Source organism: Bos taurus, chromosome 16 (genome assembly GCF_002263795.3).
Source record: "Bos taurus isolate L1 Dominette 01449 registration number 42190680 breed Hereford chromosome 16, ARS-UCD2.0, whole genome shotgun sequence".
NCBI lineage: Eukaryota > Metazoa > Chordata > Mammalia > Artiodactyla > Bovidae > Bos > Bos taurus.
The window spans coordinates 50474841-50499117 of NC_037343.1; the positions used below are offsets into that span (position 1 = coordinate 50474841).

Below are 24277 nucleotides of genomic sequence, written 5' to 3' on the forward strand. Positions count from 1 at the left end.
CTTCCTCCCTGCCCCCTGGCCTCTGAGGAGCCACGCGGCCCTTTCTTCTCCCTGGACTCCGTGTCTTTGCAGCTGCGTGACACTGTCCTTCCCTCCACAGTGGATTCCAGTGCATCTCCTACCCTCTGTCCAGCCCCGCGTCCGAGGGCCCAGAGCCCAGGGCTGCCCTGGAAAGTGCCAGCACCGACTCACTGCTCCCTGACGGGGACCCTGGTGGCCCGCCTGGTGAGTGGGGCTAACTGGGGGGTCTGCAGTGGGCAACATGAGCTCAGGGAGGCATGGCTGATAGCAGTGTCCCCCAAACCTGAGCAGAAGGAAGTGAAGTTGACCCCTGAGAACAGTGGACATGGGAGACCTGGGATGTCCCAGGAGGACACACTCAGGCCCAGGCCAGATGGTTCCAAGGACAGTCACTGTGGCCGGGGGTTTGAAGGCGGGCTGGGGGTGGCCGACCTGTGTCCAGGCTGCTGGACATGCTCACGGTGCAGATCCAGAGCCCCGGGCGGGCAGGGGTGGAGGTGAGTGGTCCGGGCTGCGGCACCACTGTCCTGCGCACTCCACAAGCGTGTCCCTTGTGGCCGTGAACGCAGAGTGAGGCCGTCTGTTTTTCATCTCTGTAGTTAGAGCTGAGGATTGAATCCTCTCACAAACCTGGGGCTCTTAGTCGGCAGGGGGTGTGTTTTAGTTAAGGGAGGGCAGTGTCCCAGCCGTGGGGGTCCCACCTGGTACCCCATGTTCTCGACCCTTCTGGGAGGACCTCTGGGTAATTGGAGCTGGGGTCCCCACCGGGCAGGTGCATACTCTTCAATTTAGGGCCTCACATTCTCCTTCGCCCTGGTGATGCCCCAGGTGGGTAGGGGCACAGACTTGCCACGTCCAGGGCCCAAGTCAGATGGAGCAGCGTCCAGACCAAGGCCTGGGTCCCTCCCTCCCAGGGTGGGCAGGGCTGGCTGGTTCAGGGGACCCTTGGTGACCTGGCCCAGGACCCTGTCTCTGCATCCCCTTCTGTTTACGGAAGCAAATTTAGCTGCGTTGTTGTTATCATTGTCGTCATCGGAGAATGTGCTGGTGTTTCTACATAAAGGCCCTCTGCCGGCCCAAGTGTGAGCCCCGCATCAGTGACCATGTGCAGGCCCCTGGACTGGACCTAGCATGTGGGTGTCAAGCCATAGAAAACAGCCTGTGGGGAAGCCGAGGGGTCCGCACCCTCTCAGCTCCAGCCCCTTCAGCGCTCGCGGCTGAGTCACAGGCCCTGGGTGCTCAGCAGGAGTGAATCCATCCCTTTCCGCCTGAACCTCCCTAGGGCTCAGCTCCTCTTTTACAAAATGAGGTGCTCTCAGCATCCGCCTGCAGGACGATGGACTGAGCCCCCTGTACCCTCTGCCCCGCCACCAGGTCTGGCTCTGGACAGTGCCCTGAGGAGGGAACAGGGCCCCCATCTAGAGGGCAAGGAGGACACACCTCCTGTTCCTGCCCTTCTTAGGACTCAGTCTGCCCTTCACAGGAGTGGGTTCACGTAGGACCCTTCCAGGTGAAAGTCCCCACCCGCCAAGATGACACTCACCCCCTCCCCATACCCCAGCCCCTCGGGCCTGTTGCTAGAGAGCCTGGGTCAGCCCAGGGTGGTGAACACTCTGCATCTGTCTGTCCTGTGGTGCACACTCCAGCTCTTCGGCAAGGAGGTGAGCAGTTATCCTCCAGTGAGAGAAACCCTAAGATAATAACAGAACATCCATCCTGAATGTTCACTGGAAGGACTGATGCTGAAGCTGAAGCTCCAGCTCCAACACGTTGGCCACCTGATGCGAAGAGCTGACTCATTAGAAAAGACCCTGATGCTGGGAAAGATTGAAGACAGAAGGAGAAGGGAACGACAGAGGATGAGGAGGTTGGATGGCATCACTTACTCAATGGATATGAGTTTGAGCAAGCTCTGGGAGTTGGTGAAGGACAGGGAAGCCTGGTGTGCTGTAGTCCATGGAGTCACAAAGAGTCAGACACAACTGAGCGACTGAACAACAACAACAACAATGATGGTTAAAACTTGTGAGTCATGTACACGGTCAGCAGGAAGGAGGGCCCAGGGTTGCAGGGGGTCTGGGGGGCACACAGTCGGACCTAGGACCCTGGTGGGTGGAGCAAAGCCCTGAAATGGCCAGAGGAGTGACCAAGCCTTTCCTAGTTCTGATAAAACCTCCTTTTATGACTATACAGGGATGTATGTATATATGCTCAGTCTTTCAGTTGTGTCCAAACACATGGACTGTATAACCTGCCAGGCTCCTCCATCCACAGGATTTCCTAGGCAAGAATACTGGAGTGGGCAGCCATTCCCTCCTCCAGGGGATCTTCCTCACTCAGGGATCAAACCCGCATCTCCTGGGTCTCCCATATTGCAGGTGGATTCTTTACCATTGCACCACCTGGGAAGCCCAACGATATGAAGATAGATATCTTTAACTTTTAAGTTTTCTTTATCCCTCCCTCGTCCTGAAGGAAAGCCGAGAGCGCAGTGTTCTGGGGCAGCTCGGCCATAAGAGCAGCACAAACCCGGAGTCCTTTGCACGTGGGGTGAATGTCTGTATCTCAGAACCAGGATACTAAGCCCTGTCCCCCTCACACTCACCCCAGCACAGCCATGACCCTTTCTTGCTTGGTTCTTAGACCCAGACCTTCACTAGGGACCCAAGCCCTTTCTCCAGCCTGTTGAGGGCCCCAGGGGTCTTGGATGGCTGTCTCTGCCTGTGTGCTCCCCTGGGTGAGGTCTGAGATGGGCAGGACACGGCACAGAGGGTGGCCCTGCTGAGTCTGAGGCCAGGGGCATTGCCGTGGGCCCAGCCCGGAGGATGTCTCTTCAGGTTGCCGGCCGCAGCCAGGATCCCTTCACAAACAGGTCTCAATAACAGCCCAGTGGGTTTCAGATCAAAGATAACCCAGCACAAGTCCTGGAAGAAACTTGAGCCAATAGAACCTCTGAGGTGACTATTCCTACTGAAGCGACTTACAGGGACCCCCCCTCCAACCAGAAAAGTCCAGTGAAACATCCAGCTTCCCCCCGGAGTTGTGAGCACTACCGATTGCCTGTTGTGACCAGCACAGCCAGATACGGGGTGGCGCTCACCCAAGCCTAGTCGCCCAGCCCCTTGTGCTCACTGGGCAGCCCCACTGTGGTCACCCGTCTCTCAGTGACCGAGGACTCCTGCCTCTGTTTCCTATTCTGCTACTCTGTGCACCACTTCATGGCCCTTGAGGGTTGCACAAGTGCCAGCCATCACTGCCATATTCCAGCTAGCAGGAAGAGGGAGGCATAAGGAGTCGGAAGCCCTTCCCTTCTAAAAAGCTTCCTGGGGTTATCATTCCCATCACCGCTTATACCTCACTGGCCAGAACTTGGTCACAGGACCCCACTAGGCCATGCAGAGACAAGAAACAGTTTGTCAGCTTGGACCAGGTTCTGCTACCAGAGAAGAAGCAGAGGCTGGATATTTCTCATCATCTGCCAAGTGTTTTGAAGCCCAAATCAGAAGCCCCATCATCTCACTGCACCGCCAGACCCTGGAGGGCACAGAGCTGGACGGGACACAGGCTGTGGGCAAGGACCTGGGCCTCCTGCCACCTCTGTGCAGGTACCCCCACCTCCCCCCACATCTCCTTGTAGAAAGCAGGCCCATTTGTGACCCCTGCCTGCCCCCAACCTCACCCTCCAGCCCCATGACAGGACTGTAGACTGTGGTTAACGGGTTTGGTAAAATGGGCCGGTGGTGAAGATGCTGATTCTGTTAGACCAGCAGGTACCGAGGGAGATGGTATGGTTGTGCCATGGGGATGTCACAGCCTTGGGAGCTGATGAGGGCCCCCCAGGCCTACTCATTGGGGCAGGCCAGCCAGGGCTGAATGCTGGGGGTCAGGAGCCACCAACCCTGGGCCCTGCCCTGAGCTGAGACCCCTTGGGCGTGTCCAGCAGACCCTGGCAGGGGTACCTGTGACCCTGCTTCTAGAGGAAGCGCTGTGTTCAGCGAGCGGATGGGGAGAGCTGCTGTGTCCTCCTGCCCACCCCCTTCCCACCCTGGAGCACAAGGTCAGGTTCAAACCCTGGAGTGGTTAAGGGTCTCCCAGAGGTCGACTGCCCTGGGAAGGGAGGGAGGAAAGACAGCCCTGAGCAGAAGCCTTGAAGCTGAGGCTGACCATAAGTTAGAACAGAACCTGGATCGTCTTACATTTAAAAGCAGCTTTCCTGTTTCAACTTGTTCTGACAGCCCAGATGTGCATGAGCACAGACCCCAGCCAGCTGGAGCAGCTACAGGGGCTCAGCACCCCTGCGCCCCAACCCTGCACCCCAGACTTCTCTGGGCAGAAGAAAATATAGCCTCCTGATCAGTGGTTCAGAACTGTGGGTGCCCAGGGCCAATGCCTGTTTACAAAGGAGGGGCCACTGGGAAGCACCCCCACTCAGGATCTCACCCCCTACGCCAGCCTCCCGTGGGCCCCCTGCCCTGGGGGCTCAGCCCTCACCTGCCCCAGCCCCAGCCCCAGCGGGGCCAGGCTCTCGCAGATGGTGGGTCAGCACTCTACTCCCGCATCCCGCAGGCAATTAAGAAAACGAACCTCTGAGAACTTGGTTTCCAATTATACAAATAAGTGAAACGAGGAGAGAAAATGCTTTCCCTTTCCAAAGGCCTAATGTCAGTAGTACGTAATTCAAAACTCTGTGTTTTATTATTTTGTTGACATGAAATATTTCAGTTCTTTGATTGTTTTTAACTTTTGAATAGACAAGTTGCTTTTTGTTGAGAATAAAAAACGATGTCATAGACGTGGACTATTGCCAGATATTCTAAACCCTAATTTGGTTAAATTATAGCACCCAGATTTTTGTAACAAAGCACATTGATTTTATATTCAAAAATTTTTTTTATATTTAGTCTCTTAACCTTTTGTAATTCCCACCCACAGCTTTAAATGGTGCAGCTCTTTTGTGTTAATTGTTGTCAGTGGGGTGTCTGCCTCACCCCCCAGTAATTTAAGTCCATTGAATCCTAATGCAGGTGCTGCTAATTGCTAGAGGGACATTGTGAGGCTAGCAGAGCCCGGGTGGCTCAGACAATCCCCTGTAAATTGGATTTGGGAACCTAAAAAAACGCCAAAGCAGGGAGGGAGAACCTCAGATTGCTGTTTTGTTGTCGTTGTTGTTTTTTAATGCACAAAACCCTACCAGGAAATGTTTCCAGTTGATCTGAGTGGCCCTCATTTTCACTGTTAAACATGGTTTTGAGTGTCCATCAGAGGAGATCTGTTAGATGATTTTAAAAATCAAGGTGCCCTTTGCTGCTAATCCAGTCTTGCCAATAAAAGTGACGGAATGCATAGCAGAGATCTGGAGATTTCATTGCCTCTTGGGGTGATAACGCATTTTAATATTAATTGTCTATGGTTAATTATGGCAGAATAGCATGAAAGATCCATATTTTTAAAGGAAAATTTGTGCTATAAATTTCTTGTCTAGGAATTGTCCAGCTAGAAGGAACGTCCCAGGGAAATATAAAAAGATTCCGCGCTGCTTCCAGGACTGATGCTGTGGAGGACAAGGGAAGTGAACTCAGATGGGAGGGAGCTGCCTGCCTGGAGCTGGCATCAGAGTGGTAGGGGCTGCAGGCCCCCGAGACCACAGCTTCTGGGAGCCGGGGCCCTGGCTGGTCTGGTGGTTCTAAGTGGTCTGGGCCCCCATGACTCCCAAGGTCATGAAGAGAGCCCACTGGACGATCCCAGCAGTGGGGTCCTTGCCTCAGAGGCTGTGACCCGGGGCTGAGATGGGGGCCAGGCTGGTGCCGGGTCGCCAGGAGGCTCGTTCAGGTCACCCACGGTTCAGTCCTTTCTAAGGAGACAGGTACACAGCCCTCGGGCCCTGCAGCAATCCTGTGGTCTGGGAGCCCACGGAGGAAGAGGAGCCCGTCTGCAGGGCAGTGGGGGCCTAACCTCCAGCGTCCAACTGGAGCCCCCTCCAGCTCCTCCTTCCCACACTTGATGCCTGTCTGGGGCTGGCCAGGAGCTGCAGGGCACCAGCCCCTCCGTGTGTCTTGCAGCCCCATGGGCATGGGCAGCAGCAGGACTCTGGCTCTGCCTCGGACACCCTATGCCCTTTGACCCCTGACAGTGGGTCTCTGGCAGGTGGTGGAGAGAAAAAGGGAGACGAGTGTGGACCCAGGCTCCCTGTGCAGCCAAGGTCTGGCAGGCCACGATCCTGCACCCATGTGGATGCTCACGCTGGGTGCATCTGTCTCCTTAGAAAGGACTGAACCGTGGGTGACCTGAACGAGCCTCCTGGTGACACGGCGCCAGCCTGGCCCCCATCTCAGCCCCGGGTCACAGCCTCTGAGGCAAGGACCCCACTGCTGGGATCGTCCAGTGGGCTCTCTTCATGACCTTGGGAGTCATGGGGGCCCAGACCACTTAGAACCACCAGAACAGTTTGCTTCCTGGTCTCCCTCACATTTAGATTCTGACCAAGAAGCCAACTAACTAGCCAGTGGCGGCTGGCAGCTTCCAGGATCAGATGGGGTGGGCCTCCCCCTCCATCACCCCTTCTGCCTCCCACCTGGGTGCCCCTCATGGGGCTGCCCGTCTTCTATGGTCAGAGCCCCCGCCTGTCTGCAGCCTCACCCCAGGGGTTCCCACAGGAACAGTTTCTGCCCCCTCCCATTACCCCACTATGTCACCGAACCCATGGCTTCCTCCATCGGCCAAAATGCTGCCTGCGGGCCCCTGTCCACAGGGGACACCCATAACGCCGTGCTGGGTCAGGCTTCTGCACTGACTGACTGAGATGCCACGGCTGGTCAATGGGTCCACGGCCTGGAGGGGAGGCACGGGGGCTCGTGGTACAGCTTGTGGTATGTGTGGCCCCTAGGGTCCAGTAGCAGCTTCAACCAGGAGACTGTGGAGGGCGGGAGGCAAGGTGGGTGCCCTAACTTGTCCAGGGCTCCCCGCAAGATGCCAGGACCCAGCCTCTGTCAGGAAGCACATGCCAAAGGCACCGGGGATGGAGGAAGAGGTCTCCTTGGGGGGTTACTGTGGTCCCAGGGGCAGCAGGGCAGGCCTGAGTTGGGCCCCAGGGATGGGGGCAGAGTCAGGACTGGGTGACTAGGAGGAGGGGCCTGGGCCAGGTGAGGGGCTGCACTTGTGGGGGTGTGTGTGCACACGTAAGTCTCTGTACACGCATATGTGTGTGTGTGCATTGGAGGCCTTGCCCTGGGGAGAGTGTTTTCCCTGTGGCTGAGTCCCGTGTGTGTGTGAGTGTGTGAGTGTGTGCTCACTCTCGTGTGTGCGTGTCACCGCGCACTCTCACCCCTCAGTCAGGGCACAGTTCCCGGAGCAGTGTGGGGAAGAGGGTGAGTCTCGTGGCCTCCTTGGGTCCCGCCCCCCAACCCCTTCGCCCCCCAAAACCCCCCACCCTCCCAACCGCCCCCCACCAGCTGCTCCCTGGCGCCTGGTGGCTGGAGCCCCTACAAGCCTTGTCGCGAAGCCTCGGAATCAGCACCTGTTTTTGGCTGTGCTGGGTCTTTCCTGTGGAGCACAGCTGTCTCTCTAGTTGTGGTATGTAGGTTTTAGAGTGTGGGCTCAGTAGTTGTGGCCCACATGCTTACTTGTCCCATGGCATGTAAATCTTAGTTCCCTGACGAAGGATCAAACCTGTGTCCCCTGCATTGGAAGGCAGATTCTTAACTGCTGGGCCACCAGGGAAGCCCCACTTTTTCTCTTTAAAGGCAGTTTGCTGACTCCATTCCTTCCTTCCTCGGAGCCTAGGGTCTTGTGCCAGCCCTGCCCTGTGCAGGAGGGGGCTGGAGGCAGAGACAGCATGACCAGGCCCCACATGCCATCCACAAGCTTTGCCCTGATGGTCTCCTAGAGAGAGCGACAAACAGCCCTCCACTCTTTTCTGGAAGAACAGAAGCATGTGAGTTCCCCACCTAGTCCGAGGCTGACTCAATCACTCAGAAAGACAAGCTTCTGCCCCTGGAGACCCCAGGCCTCCCCGGCAGCCACCCAGCCTCCCTGCCTGCTGACTGCTCCCCGCAGTGACCCTCATGGTGGAAAGCAGCTGGCAGTTGCCCTGCTTCAGGCCCCTTCATGGCCCCTGAGGCCTCTGACCAGGGCCATCTGAGACCCCCAGGACAGTTGTCATCAAAGTGTCATCAAAGCTTCAGAAATGGCAAGTTCCCAGCATGTAAAAGGACACATCTCTATAGGAGAGACCTCGGGCAAGCGTCCTTGGGCCACTCCTGGGGTCTGGGCCCCACCCCACCCCCACTCCTCCTCCACCCAGGGCGAGGCTGCTGCTTAGCGAGCCACCTGCACGAAGTGGACACACGGGGAACACCCGGGGGCCATTGGCTTCCTTTCAGTCTCTGGCTGAGGACTGGGGAATGGATGGGAACCTGTGGGCTAGTGGGAACCTCCAGGAGCTGCTGCAGTGCTGCACTCGATATGCCAGCAAATTTGGAAAACTCAGAAGTGGCCACAAGACTGGAAAAGGTCGGTTTTCATTCCAGTCCCAAAGAAGGGCAATGCCAAAGAATGTTCAAACTACCATACAATTGCACTCATTTCGCATGCTAGCAAGGTTATGCTCAAAATCCTTCAAGCTAGGCTTCAACAGTACATGAACCAAGAATTTCCAGATGTGCAAGCTAGATTAAGTAAAGGCAGAGGAACTAGAGATCAAATTGCCAACATTCACTGGATTATGGAAAAAGCAAGGGAGTTCCAGAAAAACATCTGCTTCATTGACTACATTAAAGCCTTTGATTGTGTGGATCACAGCAAACTGGAAAATTCTTAAAGAGATGAGAGTACCAGACCACCTTACCTGTTTTCTGAGAAACCCATATGTGGGTCAAGAAGCAAAGTTATAACCAGACATGGAACAGACTGGTTGAAAATTGGGAAAGGAGTATGTCAAGGCTGTATATGATCTGCAGCCACCCACCAGGGGAACTGAAGGTTCCACATGCCCACCCCTCCCAGGCCAGGCCAGGCCAGGCCAGGTTACCATCCCCTGGCTGGCCTGGAAATTCTTGAGTTTGAAAATCTCTTATTAAAAAAAATAAGCTGAGTCCCCCAGCTGGGAAGAGGGCCCAGTTACAGATAAGGCTCTGTGTTCCACACGCGGAGAATTTATTTCTGGGGCTGAGCTTGGGCCCATGTCTCCACCCCAGGTGCAGGCAGCCGGGACAAGTACAACCAAGATGGAGGGGGCGCCCTTGCAGGGGCTCCTGAGGGAATGCAGGCCCAGCCAGGGCTCTTCAAAGACAAGCTCTGTGCACCTGCCTCCACCCTGGTGGCACCAGCAGAGCAGTAGACACCTTGACCAGGGCGGGCTGGCCTCAGTTTCCTGCTCTCTAAACAGGGAGACGATGGTGTCTCTTCTGGGCTGAGGTGAGGGTTCCATGTGTGCACACCACCTGGGAAGAGCTTAGCAAAGGACCTGGCCCCTGGAGAGTGCAGAGTGACCCTACCGTGGAGGTGAGGACAGTCATGGTGGTGGTAACGATGATGATAATGATGGTAATGGTGATGATATGATGGTGGTGATGGTGATGAAGATGGTGAAGTGGTGGTGATGAGGATGATGATGGTGTTGATGAAGACGGTGATGGGGATGATGGTGGTAGAGTGGTGAGGACAATGCAGCAGGCAGAGCTGGTCCTAAGGACGCCTGAGAACTGAGGCCGTAAGAGCCAGGAAGGACTGTCCAGGAGAAGCAGGCTTCACTCCTCAGGGTATCAGCATCCAAACAAGGTGTGGAAGGAGGTCTAGGGAGGAGCATGTTTGGGGTTGGAGGAGCCAGCAGAGGTGAGCAACAGCGAAACTGGAGAAAGGCCCAGGTAGACGGGGACCCTGGGAGATGGAGAGGAGCCAGGAGGAAATGGATGAGGCTCTGGCTTTGTTTCCCCACTTGGTGAAGGATGCTCACAGCCTAACCTTAGAGAGGATGTGTGGCCCAGGGGGTGCCAGGTGGGGTCAGAAAGCAGGACTCTGGGTGGATGTCAGCCATGATTGGGGCACAGTAGCCCATCCACTCTGGTCCCTGCCACACGGACCCACCTGCAGGGTTCTGAGGCAGTTGTGGCCTCAACCAACCAAGACCCACGGCCTTTCTTACTTCCTCCTGTCCTGAACCATCTCCTGGTACCAAGTGGTTCACGGGCACCAGAATTGACTCCTGGCTCCAAGGTCAGGAGGACAGGACTGAGAGGGGCTAGGGGTCCCTGCTCCACTTCTGATCACCTGGGGGGCTCAGGGTGCACTCGACTCTCCCAGCCACACTGCTCACCCCCTCAGCCAACAGGACAGACTGACCTGTCAGATGTCAGCGGCTCAGAGCTGCTCATCCCTGACTCCAGTGTTTCTCTCCTGTCGTCTCCCTGGACAGGAGCATGGGTCCACTGCAGGGGGAGCCCCAGCCCTCGGGCCTACTGCGTGGGAAGTGAAGTCCAGACGGCTCTGCAGGATGTGGCCGCTAGGATGGGTGTTGGGGGAGCTCACCCAGACATCCAGGTTGCTCCCTCCAGCTGGTTCACTGAATGTACATGGAGGAGCCTGGACTGTTTCCAGTGACTGTGGGGGGTGGCACTTCCTCTTTCCTCCCCCTCCCCTTTCCCCAGGAGCCACGGCAGGGCTGAGGAGGGGCCTTGTGGGGAAGGGTCGCTCAAGAGGTTTTTGACAAATGTTAGGAAACCCTCCCAGGCAAACACCACCGACAGGACCGAGGCCTGGTCTGTGGGGGCAGCTCCGTTGTTCGGGGGTGAGGTCGGCACCCTCAACCACATCCACAGGTTGGCATCAGGCAGCCCATGGAGAGGGTCACAGGGTAGTGGCCCTGGGGCTGGAGGCCTCTTGGGCAAGGGAGTGTGAGAGTCGGGACTTGTGTGTGCGCATGTACGTGTGTGTGCACACCTGTGCCAGGTGGGGAGGCAGCTGACCGGCTGAAGGCAGATCCTCCAGGCCAGATCCCAGGCCCCAGCAGAGTTGTGTGTGCCCAGGGACAAACGGGGCCCAGAGGGCTGGCACACAACTCAGAGGGAGCTGTCGCCCAGGTCCTGGGCAGCTGGAGAAGGGCAGGGAGACCCCCCAGCCCTCAGGCTGCCTCCCCTGCCCTTGGCCATCAAGACCCAGGGCCCCAGGTGTCCTTCCCGCGTGGGCCTCCCTGCTTCCCCTGCTGCCGGCTGCTGGCTGCCCGCGTGTCCATCTCTGTAACCAGCCAGCCCCTTACTGATGGAGTCTACCCTGAGACTGGCGTGGTGTGTCTGGCCACCAACAGATGGGCCAGCTCGTCCTCTTCAGGCTAATAACCTCCTAGGGGCTCAAGTCTTGCTAGAGAGGAAACGTCCTGCCTGGAGCCAGCTGCCCCAGAGACCCGGGCCCACAGCAGCGGCACTTATTCCCGAGGTCTCTGCGCCTCCTCTGTGTCCTACACAGGTGATTAGGGAGTCTAATTGAGTCGGCTGTAAAAAGATAATTAATTGGCATTTCCCTCCCGGAGAGGTCAAGCTGCCCGCTCTCCCTGGCCAGCTCGGCCTCCTGCTCCCTGGAGGCAGCACAGTGACCTTTATTTTGCTGATAAAGCCGTAATTGATGTAATTAAAATCGACAGAAAGGTTCGGAAGTCACCCCAGAGAGCTGGAGTCGCGAACCTGCTCGCGGGGCCACCTGGCTGGGGAGGCTGCAGAAACGCACCAGGAGCCGCCCCAAGGGCCCCGGAGGCCCAGGCAGGACCCTCGCCCAGGAGTGATGACCCTTTCAGGACACGAGGGGTAGGGGCTCCCTCCCTCTCCTGCAGCATCCTCAGGACTTGGGTACACTTGAAGTGGCCACTTGGCCCACACACACTCAGCCAGGAGAATGGCTAGCCTGTGCCCACCAGGGAAGGCAGTGCGCAGCCAGGGGCCTGGCAGGGTCTCTGAGGCTGAGTCTGTTGTCAGAAGTGGGGTCTTCCCTCCCGTGGAGCACCCACTTCTCCTATGTGTAGTTCAAACTCTCGGGACCAGGTTGGTCACAGGGCAGACAGGGTCAGGAGGGGTCATCACGCCCATAGCAGGGACCTGATTGGGAGGTATGGGCAGAGGCCAGCAGCACCACGGACCAGAGGGCTCAGCACGGCTCAGCCGTGAGCGAGGATAGGACCAGCTCGTGCTCAGGGTACAGGCAGAGATGGATCCATGCGCTGGAGCATGAGGGGTGAACTGAACATCCAGAGCCTGGAACTGAAAGGCTCGGCGGGGTGGCAATCACCAGGGAGGGCAGTGGGCAGCTGGGGGGGTCCCCCTGAGAAGTATGAGACTGGTGAGCGGAGGTGGCTAGAAGTGGCCAGGTGTCTAGCACAGGCAGTGCGTGTCTGTGCGGATGGACACCCCTCCCCCGTCTCCTGTGTCCAGGATCACAGCCCCCAGCCCCAGGCTAGGGTCCACATGTCCCCAAATCTAGAAGGTTCCCTCCTAGGACTGCAGGTAGAGCTACCTATGGGGTTTCAGCTGGACAGCGCCAGGTTCTGTCACTCAACAAAGGGGTCTTGGAGCCCTTCCTCTTCTGTCCCTGGATGGTAAGCAGGCGTCCTGGGGGTCAGGGTGCCCACCCTCGTAGCTTAGGTGGAGGCGTCCTGAGCTGCTGTCAGGGTCTCGGCGTCCCCTCCTGGTCACGTCCGCCTGCGTGGTTTCAGGGTCGTGTGCGCACCCAGAGCACTGGGGTCTCACTGCACGGTCCAGCCTCGCTTCCTCAGTCCCTCTTCACTCGCGGGGAGGACACAGGAGCACCCATGCTCCGGGCGGCCTGCAGGGTCTGGAGGACTGACCGGCCTCTTCCAGCAGCCCCGTTGGTGCCCAGAGCCGGGGGGCGGCAGCTCGGGCTTAGTGTGGATGTGCATGGACTTGCACACCAGCTTGTTTCCACACAGGCCCCTAGTCCCCAGCCCCCCAGTACGGTGCTTTGTGGGCCTAGGTCTGGTTGCTGCCCAGGAGAAACCATGGCCTCAGCAAGCCCAGCTCTGTCTGGGGCCCACTAGCCGGTCACCTTGGCAGAGGACACAGAGTGGGTCTTTACTGTCCAGAGGTGGGAGACGTTAGCTCCCACGAAGCCGCACGGAAGCCGCGGTGCGTTAAGAGCTGGAAACGATTCCGTCAGCAGCGCGTTCCTTTCGCTGCCCAGGACATCCACAGTGCCCGGGCAGCTGAGCTGACAGGAGACAGCGTGCATAGAGGACGTCCTTGCGGGAGCAAAGACTCTGCTTTTATAATGCGCTGTAACAATGAGATTAAGACCCCGCCGAGAGAAATAATTCCCCACCTGTAATTTGGAAATACTTCTGGGGTCCATCTACACCTCTCCCTGCAGAAGCTAGGCTCCAGGGAAGGGGTGTTAATGCCTGCACCCCAGGGCCCCATCCAGGGTATGGAGGAGAGACCCCTTCACTTGCTCAGACCCCCCGCCCCCGCCGAGGGGGCCGATGAAGAGACACCCCTCCACTCACTCAGACCCCCACCGAGGGGGCCAATGAAGGGTTCACCCTGCAGAGTCGGCTGGCAGGAGTGTCCAACCACCTCCCCTTGGCCCTTCCCGACTTGTGTACACGTGGGCAGGGCCCTTGGGGCAGAGGGTGGTCAGAAGAGCCCTGAGTCCATCCCCATATGAGAGCAAGCCTGATTGATGTGCGTCTGTTTGGGACAGTCTTGGGGTGGCCCTGCACAGCACCACACCGCAGGGGCCCCTGCAGGCAGAAGAGACACGGGGAAGGGGAGGGGTAGAAGCACTCCCTATGGCCGTCAGACCTTAGGACTCCTGGGGGAGGGGCTGGAGGAAGCCAGGGTGGGCGGGGGCCCCAGTGGGGCAGATTAAACCCAGCCCTCTGACGTTCTCCAGCACTAAAGGGTTTCAGGTCCCCTGGGGGGGCGGCCTCCCTTGTGGAGCTGGTGGCTGTGGGCCCTTCCGTGCTCTGTGCTTGCCTGCCACAGGTGTGGTCTGACGTCACCACATGGGGTAGCCCTCATTAAGGAGGCACGTCCTCCTGTCATACTGTTCAGAAGAGGACTTCAGGCTCTGCCTGGCTGAGCACAAGGCCTCTGACCTGGGGCCTGTCCAGGGCACCCAGGGCCTCAGTGGCACAGGTGTTGTGACAGGAGACCCCCGCATCCCCAAAGCACCACCTGCCAGGCCTCATGGTGGACCGCAGACAAAGGAGCATCGAGAGGCGGGGGACCCAAAACCACACCCAGTGGGGCCCTGTGTCTACACCAGCCCAGCCACTCCCCTGGAGATGGCCGTGTGGCCGGCACTCTGGGCAGTAGCGCCAGGCCCCCCAGAGCCCGTGTGGCCATCCACGGCCCAACAACCTCAGCCACACAAGTCCACTTCAGAGAGGCCATAGGAAATGTCCTTTCTGACTTTTGTTTTGTGATACTTAAAGGGCCTTTTCCTTTGTTTTTCTGGAATCCTCTTTCCCCTCAGCCGGGAAACACGAGCCCCGCTGTCCCGGGAGCCGTCGGCGAGCAGAGCGAGGCTGCGTCCAGTTCTCCGACGTCCACCTTGGGCCCCCACCACCAGGGTACCACGCCATCCTGTTTCTGGAGGGCCTCCATGAGGTAGGGGTGGGACACCCCCGACAGGGCTCAGCCTGACGCTGAGGCAATGCATGAGGGATCTGGGAGCTGAACCCTGCCTCCACCCGCTGCTTCTAAAAGGTGGGCAGCAGGCCCAGAGGCCAGGACCACAGGGGGATGACGCCCATAGCACAAGGCCCACCAGGAGGCAGCAGGTAGGAACACTCATCGGCGCTGGGGTTGCTCTGGCCTCCCCCATCAGCTGGGCCACAGCCAAGCCTCCCAGGTGTGTGCATCCCAGGATGGGGCCCTTCTCCGCCCGCCTGCCCGGTATCCCCGGGGCCTGAGATGACTTGGACGCCATGGAGCCCGGGGCCTGGTCTAGGATGGCGAACTTCCTGCACTGAGGGCCTTGCCTGGGAGCAGGCAGCTGGGTGGAGCCCACCCACGTCCTGCGGCTGTCCACGTGGGGATTCACCCAGGCAGGCCTGAGGCCAGGGGAGCAGAGTAGTCACAGGGGTCCCCTCCCTCAAGGGGCCTGCAGACGCTCTGGCACATGGACAGAGGTCGGGGTCCCCGGGCGGGCAGCAGGCCCTCAGGTGGCAGCACCGTGGCCTGGAGCTTGGTCTGTGTGCCTCCCTTTCTGTCTGTGCAGGCCGTCACATACCTGGGGCCACAGCCGCCCGGCCTGCAGGCAAGGAGACCAGAGCTCACCCAGGCTGAGTTCAGGTTTCTGTCTGAAGAAGTAGGCAGGGCTGTGCAGGGGTATTGGGGGAGGCGAGGGGATATCCCTCAGCTGTTCCTTCTCAGGAAGAAGGCTGGATTCCAGAGAAATTCCTGGGAGCCCCCTGCCCCCCACCTCCCCGCCAAGCCCCACAGCTCCAGAGGTTCGGGTGGGACTGATCCTCACCCACCTGAAAGCCCTGAGCACTGGGCAGCCCCCAAGGAGCCACCAGTGCACCCCCATCTGAGGTCTCCTCCTGGGGTGGAACCTGTGAGGTGTGGTTAGGCAAAGCAGACCTGGGCTGGCAATTTGGCCACGGAACCCCAAAGACAGGAACCTTCCTTCTGGAGAAGAGACCCAGGCTCAGGGGAGGATGTGGCCACTCAGGCCCTCCGAGACTCCCACCTCCCACCAAGGTCTGGCCTCCAACCCCAGCATGAGCCCTCGGGAGTCATGGTCGGGGTGCCATGGACACCTCTTGCCACCAGCCTAGGGCACACGTGGAAACAGCCATGCAAAAGAGCAGAGACCGGCCGGCAGAGATGCAGCCACAAAACTCTAGGAAAATGAGAAACGCAGGACAAACGGGCAGGGGGCAAGCGGCCTTGAGCCACTGCATCCGCCAACACTCTGCAATTAGCTTGCTCATTGGTGATGATGACGCCAGCAGGCGTGGGCCGGCTGGGACACTTGGAGGCTGGCACGGGGTCGCAGGCTGTGTGGGGATGCGCCATTTCCAGAGGAAGGGGCCACCCTTCTGCATCGTTCTGAGTCATGGTGTGTGAACTAAATATGAAGCTCATTTCACACAACAACCAGAGAAGCACAGCCTCCAAAAAAGAAAAGGCTCCTGCAAGACACGGAGACCCCACGTTGCCCGGTGTTTCGGTCTCAGGGACGTGCGTGCGCAGCCAAAGGCTGAAACACCCCCAAGACTAACTCACAACACAGCCCAGGCCCAGATGCTCACAGCGAAGCATGTGCTGGATTCAGTAACTGTGGCAACTCGGCAGCTGAGACTGATGTGGAAACGTCTGATTTCAGCAAAAAAGGAGGCTTTCACTGTTGTCCTCTTCCGAGAAGACAGGAGCAGCGAGCTCCTCCTCCTGCCGTCCGCTCTGCCAAGGGCTCTCCAAGCTCTTGAAATGCAGTGTCCTCACCCAGGCTGGGACCATCGCAGAGGGTCCCTGTGCTCTGCTGCATTCCCTCATCTCGGCCCAAGGGGCAGGCTGGCCCGTTCTCCCCAGGGAGCCCCTCTGAGCTTGTTCTCCAAATACAGAAACCCCAGGGAGATATTCTCCCAAAGCTCCCGGGTCACCCCCCAACCCCGGCCATGCTGGCTGTGTACAGAGCTCCCCATGGGCCTAGAGTTACCTTGGTTAAAGACACGAGCCAGCGTGGTCAGGCAACCCTGGCTTGGCCACAGCGCCCCGGCCCGAGCCTACCTACCCAGCCTGACCTGCCCCTGAGGCCCCAGGCCAGGCTTTTGCAGCCATAAGCGCCTTTCCTTCCTGCGGGCACTGGTCTCCAGACCTCCTGAATCCAGGCCCAGCTCTGTGCCCCTGAGCCCCCACCCCGATGGGTGTCTGTATGTCCGAGGCTCCCACCCAGAGAAGAGGTGGAGAGCCTGCCCAAGGCCCCCAGGGCCTCCTGATCCACCATCCCCACCACTACTTCCTCACGTGTGTTCAGGCTCCAGTGCCTCGCGCCAGCATCCAAACCTGGCTCTGGACCCTAAAAGCCCACCTTTAGGTTTTCTAAGAAATCCATCTTTTCCAGCAACTGGCTCAGGCAAATGAGAAGCACCTGGGTTGCACTGAGAATCCTTGTGAGGTTGTGGATACTTCATTTCAGCTGGGCCTCCTGGGACTTCCTCAGTGGCTCAGTGGTAAAGAATCCGTTTGCAATGCCAGATGATGCAGGAGACGTGCGTTCAATCCCTGGATCAGGAATATCCCCTGGAGAAGGAAATGGCAACCCACTCCAGTATCCTCGCCTGGAGGATCCCGTGGACAGAGGAGCCTGGTGGTTTATAGTCCATGGGTGTCGCAAAGAGCTGGACACGACTGAAGCGACTTAGCACACACCAATGCCCGCCCCCCGGGGCAGGATGTTTGCACAGATCTCCCCCATGACCTGATGGGGCAAAGGGACAGTCCTTCTGACCACCTGCAAGGAGTGAGACAGGAGCACGAAGTGCCCAGCAGGGCACAGCCCAGCCCACCCCTGATGTCTGGTCCGCGAGCATGCAGCAGCTGGCACTTAAAACCCTTCTGTTTTCCCCAAAATCCCGCCCATGGGGCCCGAGTTTGTCCACGCCCTGTCCACGGGCCCGAGTTTGGCCATGACCCTGGAGCCTCCAGGCTGGCCTGTGGTTTTGGCCTCTCAGTGTCAGATCCCAAAGTCCAGGAAGGGTGGAAGAAGCCGCTGAATTCAGGTGGTGCCCCCCAACCCCCAGGTGGCCCAGGAGGAGATCAAGGGCAAGCCAGCCATTCCTCAGCTTCTGGTGAGCGAGGAAGGGGTCCAGGCGGCCAACTGCGGGGCTGGGCCCAGGACAGACCAACCTTGAGGCCCCAGGGCCACCTGACCCTCAGAGCAGGCTCCAGAGGCCCACAGCCTGCATGGCTCCGCATTCAGTCACCGCCTTCCCTGCCCTGCTGCCCCGGGGCCCCCGTGCGTCCTCACCTGGTGACCCCCCAGAGCCACAGGACACCTCACATGGTCACGTGTTAGCTTCACCCATGGTCGTCATCAAGGGGTTCCAAGAACAGGAAGGGTTGAAGCAGTGTCTCTTCATCCCCACAAGGTCTGGCAAGACATGGGCCCCCAACTTCAGGGCCGAGTGGGTCTTTATTTCACACGACAAGGGCGCCTTTAGGACGGACTTCTGGCCTTTTGTCACGATATTCGGATCTAATTAAACTACCTTCATGCACGACTGAAGCGACTTAGCAGCAGCAGCATGCTCCCTAAACACAGTGGAGGAAGGGGTCCACTGGGCGGACTAGCACCCTTGGCCTAGGGGTCTGGGCCTTCCCAGAGCCCAGCCGGTGGCCCACCAGACCCCTGCCCCTCCAAAGACAGAATGGTCTTGGGGTGAGTGCCCCAATTTTGGAGAAGGGGTGCCCAGGTACTGCCAAGTCCTGGGGTTCCCAGGCTGGCCCAGCCCACTGGGACCCCTCACCACACAGACCCCAACCCCAGAGAGTCAAGGCCTGCAAGGGGCCTTTTGCGTGCACGACCTGGGAGGGCCTGAGCCCGGGGTTCACAGACAGGTGTGGCCGCCCTGATCTCCTCCTCCCCTGGTAATGGCCTGTGTCCACAGGGCTCCGGCCCTTGCTGGCCATCGCACTCGCGGCTTCGTCATATCTCAAGTCTGGTTCCTGAGTGGCTGGCTCAGCACGATCAGGGGAGCCTGCCCGGGTCGCCCGGCTCTGAGCTCCGGGTTGGGAGAGACGGTGTGCACACGGGGCGGCCCCAGCACCGGGCAGGCCGGCAGGCGGCCCTGCACGGCGCTGCTCCCGAGGCGAGCCCGGGCCCCGCCGCCGGCCCCGCCGCATTCCTGTGGAGACATTCCTGGCATGTTACGGAATTTCACAGCATGACACAGAGCCCTGGCAGTTCCTGACTGACGTGAGACTGTGTCCGCTTGCTGCACAAGACCGACTCCATTTCAGAACCGTGGCCTGGAGCCTGCCCGGCCACACAGGGGACTCCCGTCAAAACGCACAGAGCGTGGCTCCAGCCGCATCCTCCCCGAAATCCTGAACACAGGCTCCACACAGGAAGACATGCCTGCAGCCCCATCAGCGCAGTGACTGCACTGACCTTGCCCGTAACTGCTCCGCGGAGAACCAGCCAGAGCCTAACACATGCCAGGAACGGGGCCCCTCCCCCACTTGCTCGAAGAAAAATGGGTTTAATTAAGACTTCCGTGATTAGTCATTTAATCAGTCATTAGCCAACACAGATGGAGACAATTTTTTACTTGAACAGATAGTTGATGCCCGAGGCCCAGGAACCCCACCTCCACGCAGGGTCGCTGTGACCGCCAAGCACCTAGGACAGGCTCTCGTCCCCCTGAAAGGCTACCCGCCCTGAGCCTGCGTCCTGCCTGCCGTCGCCCTGCCTGCCAAGTCCCAGACAGCGCTGGGGGCACTGGGGACACCAGGGTCCACGAGTCCTGTCTTGAACGTCAGCACCCCCTCCCCAGTGCACTGGGCCCGGTGGGGCAGGCCTGGTGAGGCCTGGCAGGCAGACATGAGAGAGGTGCACCCCCAGGCGTGGGGTAGGAATGGGGCCCACCTCAGCCCCCATGACTGAGTAAACAGGCAACTCCCCCCACGGCCGCAGGCAGGGGCTGCTGCCTCCCTCAGCCCCCAGGCCTCTCCCTGCACCCTCTGCTTCTGAGAGCCAATTCTGGGCACCCTGACCAGCCTAGACAGCGTATTCAAAAGCAGAGACATCACTTTGCCGACAAAAGTCCCTGTAGTCAAAACTATGGTTTTTCCAGGAGTCATGCACAGATGTGAGAGTTGGACCATAAAGAAGGTTGAGCGCCAAAGAATTGAGGCTTTTGAACTGTGGTGCTGAAAAAGACTCTTGAGAGTCCCTTGAACAGCAAGGAAATCAAACCAGTCAATTCTAAAGGAAATCAACCCTGAATATTCATTGAAAGGACTAATGATGAAGCTGAAGCTCTGATACTTTGGCCACCTGATGCAAAGAGCCAACTTATTGGAAAAGACCCTGATGCTGGGAAAGATTGAGGGCAGGAGTTGAGGGGGCAACAGAGGTTGGATGGCATCGTTGACTCAATAGACACGAGTTTGAGCAAACCCTGGGTGATAGTGAAGGACAGGGAACCTGGCGTGCTACAGTCCATAGGGTCACAAGGAGTCGGACACAACTTAACGACCGAACAACAACAAACTCCCCACTCTGTCCTACCCAGAGCTCAGCCCTGGGGTGTGCAGGCAAATGCCATAGAACTGAATCTCAAATGACCCTAAGAATCCCCACATGAGGACAAGGGCAAAGTCCACAGGCCCTCTTCCCCACCCCCGCCCTACCCCAGTTAGGAGAGCCTCCAGGTGGGTGTTCACGGAACAGGAGAGAAACAGAAAGTTCTTCTTTCTGTTGTTGTTTAGTTGCTCAGTCATCTGACTCTTTGCGAACCCATGGATTGTAGCCTGCCAGGCTCCTCTGTCCATGGGATTTCTCAAGCAGCAATACCGGAGTGGGTTGCCATTTCCTTCTTCAGGGGATCTTCCTAATCTAGGGGTCGAACCCGCGTCTCCTGCATGGGCAGGCAGGTTCTTTACCACTGCACCGCCATTAGAGACTTTCAAAGACTGAGAAGTGAGCCTTGTCTGAGCGGGAATAACAAACCAGAGCAGGTGTGGGGGCCGGGTGAGAACAGCTGGCCAGGCCGTGTTGCTCTGGCGCCCCGACCTCCCCCCGCCCAGCAGGGCAGGATGTTTCCCGCCTGACGCAGGCCTGGAAGAATCACTCCCACGGCAGATGGAGAAGCTGGAGGCCGGGCAGCGCCCTTAACCCTTCACACACCTTTTGCTAGGTACAACCCACAGTTCCCCAGGGTGAGGACCCCTGCAGCAGGCAAGCAGGCACCCCCAAACAGAAAGCACCCTGCAGACTGTCCAGGGCCCAGAGCTGAGCACCAGAAGGCACCCCGTGGGACAGAAGAGCCTCTGCAGATGAGCTCCCAGCTCCGCTCTCCCTGGGAGCGGAGCTGGGCTAGACACTGGGCCTGCGCCTCAGCCTGGGCTCAGGGCTCGTGGCCTGCGGCTCCTGTTTCTCGGGGGCCCTCGGGAGGCAGCAACAGTTTCCAGCTTGGCCCCAAATCAGGGTCAGCTGCAATGCTGCAATTAGCTGACTTCCAATTTTGGAAGTTTCTTACAGGCTCTCAGTGGGGGCCACAGCAGCCCTGGGTCCACAGCCCCCGTGAGCTGCAGACCCTCAGGGCAACCGTGTCCCTGATTCATGTCTTGACTGGGCTCCCATGAGCGCCGGTTTGATCCTCCCCCCGCCCCCCACCACCACCACTGCCAGGGTCTGGACTCAACCCAGACTTCCCAGGGCTGTCCCCTGACCAGGCTGCAGAAAAGGGCCCCCGCCCTCTCCCAGCCGGTCAGCCTCATAGACTGGTTGCCATGGCCAGATCAGGTCTGGGGATCCACACTCCATGTGCTGCCTATGTGTTCATTTCAGAGTTTGGAAAACTGACAGCCACAAGGGTCAGGGCCAGAACCCATGCCCTGAGCCCCCTGGCCTGTGGGTCTATGGCGGACAGGGCTGCTGGGAACCCCTGACCCACTAGGGAACCAGTCTCCCCAGAACGTGAACCACTTCGCCACTGCCCTCGGTGCACCTGGCCAGGGAAGTCCACTGCCTGCTCCCCCACCTCCTGCCTCCACTCAGCTGCTCCAGCCAAAGAATGGGGTGTGTGCAGGTGCCCCACTTGCCAGGGTCTGGCCAGCCAGCCTCAAGCTTCTTATCCCATCAGGGCCCTTTTCTCACCTCTACCCATTGGCTCTCCCGACCTGAGACATGAGGAAAAGCACTGAGAAGCCACAGAACACGGAGCTTGGCTGTGGCACCCACACTGTGCCCAGGATCAGTGAGCATCGCCTTGGCAACGGCTCTGCTGGGGGACAGACGTATTCGTGGTCATTTCCATGGACAAGACCCAGGGCAGACTCCTGGGGCCCCTGTGACCCCGGTGCAGTCCTGTATAGCACCAGCTCCAGAAGGATGCTCTCTGGGCCTCCAGGAGGGAAAGGCATGGCCAGGGGACAGCCGGTGGACTGGCAGAGGGCAAGGCCCCCGGGCCTCGTGGGGGACCACCAGGAGCTTCACTACAAGCATCGTCTCACAGGGACACATCCGTCAGATCGAGATGCCGCTGTGGGGCCTGGAAGGACAAGACCACACAGCAGGTACAGGGTGAGGGGGCAGCAGTTGGAGGCTGCCCTGCACCAAGGAGTCCCACCCTTCAGGGCGGGTCACTGGGAGACGAGCCTGGGCTCTCTGGGTGCCAGACCTCGGTTTGGTCTGTTCAGGCTTCTGCTTCCAGCCAAGGTGGATCACGAGGGGCCGCACTTGCTCTCCCACGAGGACACATGTAATTAACTGGACAAGATACACAACAGAGCTAGAGACATTTCACATTCGATGTTGAAGGGCGGGGATCCATCGCGGTGGGAGCCCCCAGTATGCTGCCCCTAGGGTCTCCAACTGTGGCGCAGGAAGGGGACTCAGGCCGGTTCAGGAGTGCCCCCAAGGGGAGACACGGAGTGGGAGGCCTGGAAAGCGAAGGCAGTGAGAGTTTGCTGGATGGGAGCCCTGGAGAGGAGGGAGCCCTAGAGTCTGCAGAGCACAGATCAACCCATGCATGAGAGGATCAATTGTGCCGGAGGCCAGGAAAGACCCACCAAGAGGGTCAAAGGGAGTCATGCCCAGAACTCAAACAAGATGTGAAAAGTGGGGGCTCATTCTGACAGCCAGGCTGAATTCACGGAGTGTTGGCATAATACTCACAAGGATCCTACCTTAAACCCCACAAACCTTCAAAGAAAGGCCCACAAGAATCAAACTGTTCTTAAGCAGTGTAACAGCATCGAGGATATGTACAAGAATACAAAGTATCCGGCCTGCAAGAGGGTAACTCCAGTGTCTGGCATCTTTTCAAAGATCACCAGGCATGCAGGGAATGCAGGAAGACAGGCCCCATAATAAGAGTAAAACCATCGATCAAAACTGAGCCTGAATGACAGAGCTGTAAGAATCTGTAGACAAGGACGCTGGACGGGTGATAACTGGACAGGACATGGAAGGTACGAAAAGACTGAATCAAACGTCTGGAGGTTGAAACTGCAGTGTCCGAGGGAGGGGTAACAGCTGTAAAGAGGGCAAGTGGATCCAAAGTGAAATACAGAGAGAACGACATGACCAGACCCAGTAAGCCAATCCTGCTTACTGAACCCTGAGACCTCAAGAAGCCAAATAGACATAAAAACCAGAGCTTCCAAAGTGATGCGGTGAGGAGAAGACAGAAAAAATATTTGAAGAAATAATGGCCAGAAGTTTTTCAAATTTGATGACAACTATGAACCCACAGGTACCAGACAATGAAGAACCCCAAGCACAAGAAACAGGAGCACAAAGACCCTAATCACAGAGCAGAGGACTGTAGGACCTCGGGGTGCACCCAGCCCCTCCCGCATCCCTCCCCACCCCACCCAAACCCAAGTCACAGGTCTCCCCCGTGTGCTTTCCCCCCGACCTGGGGTCCAGGTGGAGTCTGAGAGGCAGCCCGTCAAGGGTCCCAGCTCCAAGCCCTCCTGATTCCAGTGCTGTGTACACCAGGGGGGTCCAGTTGGCATTTCTGGGCCCAGACAGAACCGCCACCTCACAGGCTGCCCAGGCTGCAGCTGCGCCTGCGGGTCCACGGGAACTGTCAGTTAACCTGCACCTCTGGCGGCTCCTTCCTGACTCTGCCTGTTTTCTTGAAACACTGGGGGTTCTGTAAAAACTCTCAGGATTCTTGTAACCCGGTTTATTTCTCTTAAAGCTGGCAGCCTGACAGGCTCTGGTTATTCTTAGAGCTGAATTATTTATCTGCCTCCCCTCCTTACCCGCACTTCAAAATCTTTAACGTGGCTCCTGGGTCCAAGCCAAGGCCCATTTTCCCCTACTCAAAATGAAATAATTTTGAAATCTTTTGTCTTTAATTTTTTATCACCCAAACCATGCATGTGGTATCGAAGCTTGGCAAGGGGTCAGAACCTGGTGGGTCACCAAGCCTGCGCAAGGAGCGCCCCCCTCCCCGGGTTCTGAGAACAGGAAACCGCTGGCCAGGAGGACAGGGGTGGGCGTTGCCTGGTTCCCCCAGGTCCCTTTGGAGGATAATTCAGGGCAAATAATTCAGGATAATTCGCACCTCGGA

The 24277-nt window shown here is 58.3% G+C and overlaps 1 protein-coding gene across 7 annotated transcripts in view; it reads left to right on the forward strand.

Annotated features, from left to right (window-relative positions):
• Positions 1 to 24277, forward strand: part of MORN1 (MORN repeat containing 1) — a 49302-nt gene that overhangs the window by 21882 nt on the left and 3143 nt on the right. For 4 of the 7 annotated variants that reach the window (XM_015475188.3, XM_010813423.4, XM_059875760.1 and 1 more), the window contains 3 exons: positions 101 to 225; positions 14494 to 14627; positions 14727 to 14800. In XM_015475188.3, the coding sequence (XP_015330674.1) occupies positions 101 to 225; positions 14494 to 14627; positions 14727 to 14800 (333 nt within the window). Of the gene's footprint in view, positions 1 to 100; positions 226 to 1667; positions 5368 to 14493; positions 14628 to 14726; positions 14801 to 24277 lie in introns of those variants that run through there. The other 3 variants (XR_009490869.1, XM_010813429.4, XM_010813428.4) reach the window with 3 other exon arrangements.